This window comes from Monopterus albus, unplaced genomic scaffold (assembly GCF_001952655.1).
Source record: "Monopterus albus unplaced genomic scaffold, M_albus_1.0 scaffold88.1, whole genome shotgun sequence".
In the NCBI taxonomy this organism is placed as follows: Eukaryota; Metazoa; Chordata; class Actinopteri; order Synbranchiformes; family Synbranchidae; genus Monopterus; species Monopterus albus.
The window spans coordinates 1,112,119-1,115,753 of record NW_018127968.1 but is presented as its reverse complement, the minus strand read 5'-3'; the positions used below and the strand labels follow the sequence as shown (position 1 = coordinate 1,115,753).

General features: G+C 39.7%; 1 protein-coding gene across 1 annotated transcript in view; it reads right to left on the bottom strand.

The window, feature by feature from the left end:
* The window catches only part of LOC109964399 (receptor tyrosine-protein kinase erbB-4), a 300,706-nt gene that overhangs the window by 69,093 nt on the left and 227,978 nt on the right, over window positions 1-3,635 (bottom strand). The window contains 2 exon segments of the mRNA XM_074527649.1: window positions 5-150; window positions 1,770-1,860. Of these exon segments, the coding sequence (XP_074383750.1) occupies window positions 5-150; window positions 1,770-1,860 (237 nt within the window).

Genomic DNA, 3,635 nt, shown 5'->3' with positions numbered 1-3,635 from the left:
GCGCGGAACAGTCTAGTCCAGTTGACTGTGTTGTAGTAGCAGAGCTGGTTGTTCTCTGCGATGTGGATGTTCCCAGCACTGATCTCTCTCAGAGACTGGAGCTGCAGTGATGAGATGCCCTGCTGCTTTAACACCAGTAGGGAGATCCCACTGAGATGAAATAACGGATGCAGGCGAGAAGAAGAGAGGGCCAAACAGGAAGAAAGCAAGGTGAGAGTTGCAGAAGGGATGCGTTAGAACAGAGAGAGAGAGAAACAATAAAGGAATAGGAGAAGCAAAAGAGAACATGACTATATTTCATTGATTATGATACCTAAGATCAAAATCTTTTGTCTGTCATATTTTCCAATGGTTTATTTACACTGTGATGGCAGTAAGACCTACATAAATAACTTTATCTCAAACAGTGTTTTCAGCGTACCAAAAACTAAAATCATGTTGTTAAACTGAGGAAGAGATTGTGTCATGGCTAAATAATAGCAAATGTCAGCAATGACATTTTAATAGTATCAAACCGGCTGTTAATGACCAGTGTCAAAGAGAAACCCTTACACATGCATCCTGCACACAAACTAAACATTCTGCTGCATTGTATGGTACATGTTCTACTGAATTTAAAACACTATATAAAGAGAAAGCCATTCCCCTATAGCATGTCGCATTTCATACTGAGCCACTGATTCAAGCTGGATTGAAGTACAAAACCCAGATAAATCGCTGAGGAAGATGCAAATACACTTTGGAAAATTCATTTTCATTTTCAATAAGTTAAAGTAAACACACAAAGAAAACTAACATTTTAGTATTAACAAGTACCCACATTCCAGTGTGGTTTTAGTTCCAAGAAATATTAAACACCATCACTAGAATGTGAAACAAGCTACCAATTACCCCCACCACAGTTTTATTTATAGTAATTACATAACTAACATAATTTCAACATGATACAGTGCACTGATATTGAAAAATATTCAAATAGCACCTTTAATATTATGGTGTTGTAAAAACTACAATTAATGCACTATATCTATTTTTATTTTTATTCAGTTTTTGTTTGTTGTCACAGTTTTCTATACACATTGTTTTTATTCACTGCCCAGGCTGATATTCTGTTCCTGCAGCCTGCTGTTTCCATCTGCAGGTGGACGACACACAAGTACATGTACACATTCAGATGTACACCACACACACACACACACACACACACACACTGTACCCAACAGTGCAGTCACTTTGTTTCCATTCAAATGTCACATCAAATTTTTAGAACGTCTCTGGAAACATGTTAAATACTGTAATTATGTTCTCTTGGCTGGGTTAAAACAAATAAGGTGGCTTCTTAAATGTCAAAACAAAATCATCACAAAATGGTATTTCAGACTGTACTTTAGTGCCCACAAATTTTTAGGCATAAAGAATTGTATTTAGCAAAATTCAAGTGCACCTTCCTTACAACAGGAACACAACCAACCAAACCACATTTAATAGAGGTTTGAATACATATACCGCATAACCCAAGCTATTTACATGCAGCTGCTTTACACACAACGCTATGTGTAGTACTACGGGTAGTGTGTAATTTGCATTGCATATTACATGACGTGCTATGGTAGCATGTTGTTACATGTCAAAATAAATCAAAAACTGGATAGCAGTGCTATCATTTTACACAAATGCATGCACACACACTCACAGAAAAGATGCAAATTACACTCATTGTCTAAAGAGTATCTAATCACAGCACAGCTATCATGTTCTCAGGTGTTTACCTGTACAGTGCTCTTCCCCCAATAGTTGCCAGGCTGGAGAAAACACTCAAATCTGTCATGTTGTCAGGCCAAGACTGGATGTTCAGAAAGCCTAAATGACACACACACACACACACACACACACACACACACACACACACACACACACACAGGAGCGACAGACTAGGATCAGCTCTCTAACATATCCTCTGTTCACACAGTGACAAGAGTAAAATGAATATGGAGACTTGGCATCTCACTGGAATAAGCTACTTTCCAGGACTGCTGGACCACCTGAGCCTTATCTAAAGCAGCCAAGCTCTTGTAACCCAGAAAAATGTAACAGGCATAGCAACTTCACACAGAGGAGTCTGGTGCCACCTACAACAAAGGTAAACTCTGATATATCAATATTTTTGTATTTCCTTTATCTGCCTGTCGACTGCTGAATCATTTAGATGATGATAAACGAATAGATAAAAGGGTGGCTGTGGCTCATTTAGTGTTTTCAATAATGGATTCTGAAATATTAAATATTTAGAGGAACGGTAGGGAGGTACAATCAACACACCACCAGAGGATAAACAAAACAGCTGGATGAGATATTGAGACCAAGGAAAACAGCACAGTGGGTGGAAGAGAAGGAAAATATGAAAGTAAGGTAAATCCAGGTGAATATGGTGATGAAGAAAGATCTACAAAATATCACACACTGCATTAGTATTAAAAGAAAACAAGCTGCTGTCGTACTGCCTTCATGACTAAAGAGGAAAAATAAGAGGCGGTGGACATTTGAGAAAAACCTTGTACTGTAGGAGTGATGGAGTGTGGCGCATTCTCCAATCAATGAATACTATCGGACTCCATTATATTAAATAGTGTGTTTTCTTCCCGCATGACACATAATTTTGCCTATTCAGAAAGGAAGAGATGGTGGAGAAAGGTAAGCAGAGTTATGGAGAAACAAGGCCGATTGAGGCTTGTAGACAAGAGAGCAATAATCTACAGTAAAACTGAATCTTTGTCAATTCGTAGACATCACTTTGTTCTGTCGATCCAGGCTGAGCAGCAGCGTGATCTGAGAAAATGCTTAGTAAGAGTGTTTGGTCAGGAAATTAGGACCTGCAGTTTTGAGGCACCTGACTGCTGCACCACGGCGCTGTCTCGGACGGTTGGGGTGCTTCCAGTACCAAGCTACTGCCTGCTGCACACTGGCCTCCCCTAATGTGATACTGCACTAATAGCACACAAATACTGTACCTGCACAAGGTAGGTACAAATTCTCCACAGACATCAGGTGCATTAGGAATAGATTTGCAGCTAGTCAAATTTGTATACAATTTTACAATTTTAGTTTGAAAGAAAAATGCTGGGTTGGCATGGTGGAGCTGTATCAGTTGTGTTTAATGTAGACCTCAATGACTCTGACTCAGGTAACCGGGACTCAACTCAGACTCGACTCAGATTATTCTTTGGTGACTATAACACTGGGGACTCGAGACTCGACTTGGACTCGAGGTTTAGTTACTTTACAATACTGGACAGCAACATCAGAGGCACACCACTGCACACTGTAAATTACAACATAAAGCCTCTTAGAGAAGAAGGCCATGAGCTTAAAAGCAAAGGTTAAGAGTGCTTAAGTTGTGATGAATACATGCTGAATCCCAACAATGAGAAACACACTTATGCTAAACTGCATGAGCTGATAGTCTACTCTTTGGCTGAGACCTGGCATATTGATATGGCTTTGAAGAAGCTGAAAAAGAGGCAATAGCCACTCTAGAAAAGGAAAAATGAAATGGCTGGAGCGGTATAGATGGGTGTGCTGGGTGAAGGATGAGAGCTGTCCTCTTAAACAGCTCATTTGAAATCTAGAGCGGGTCT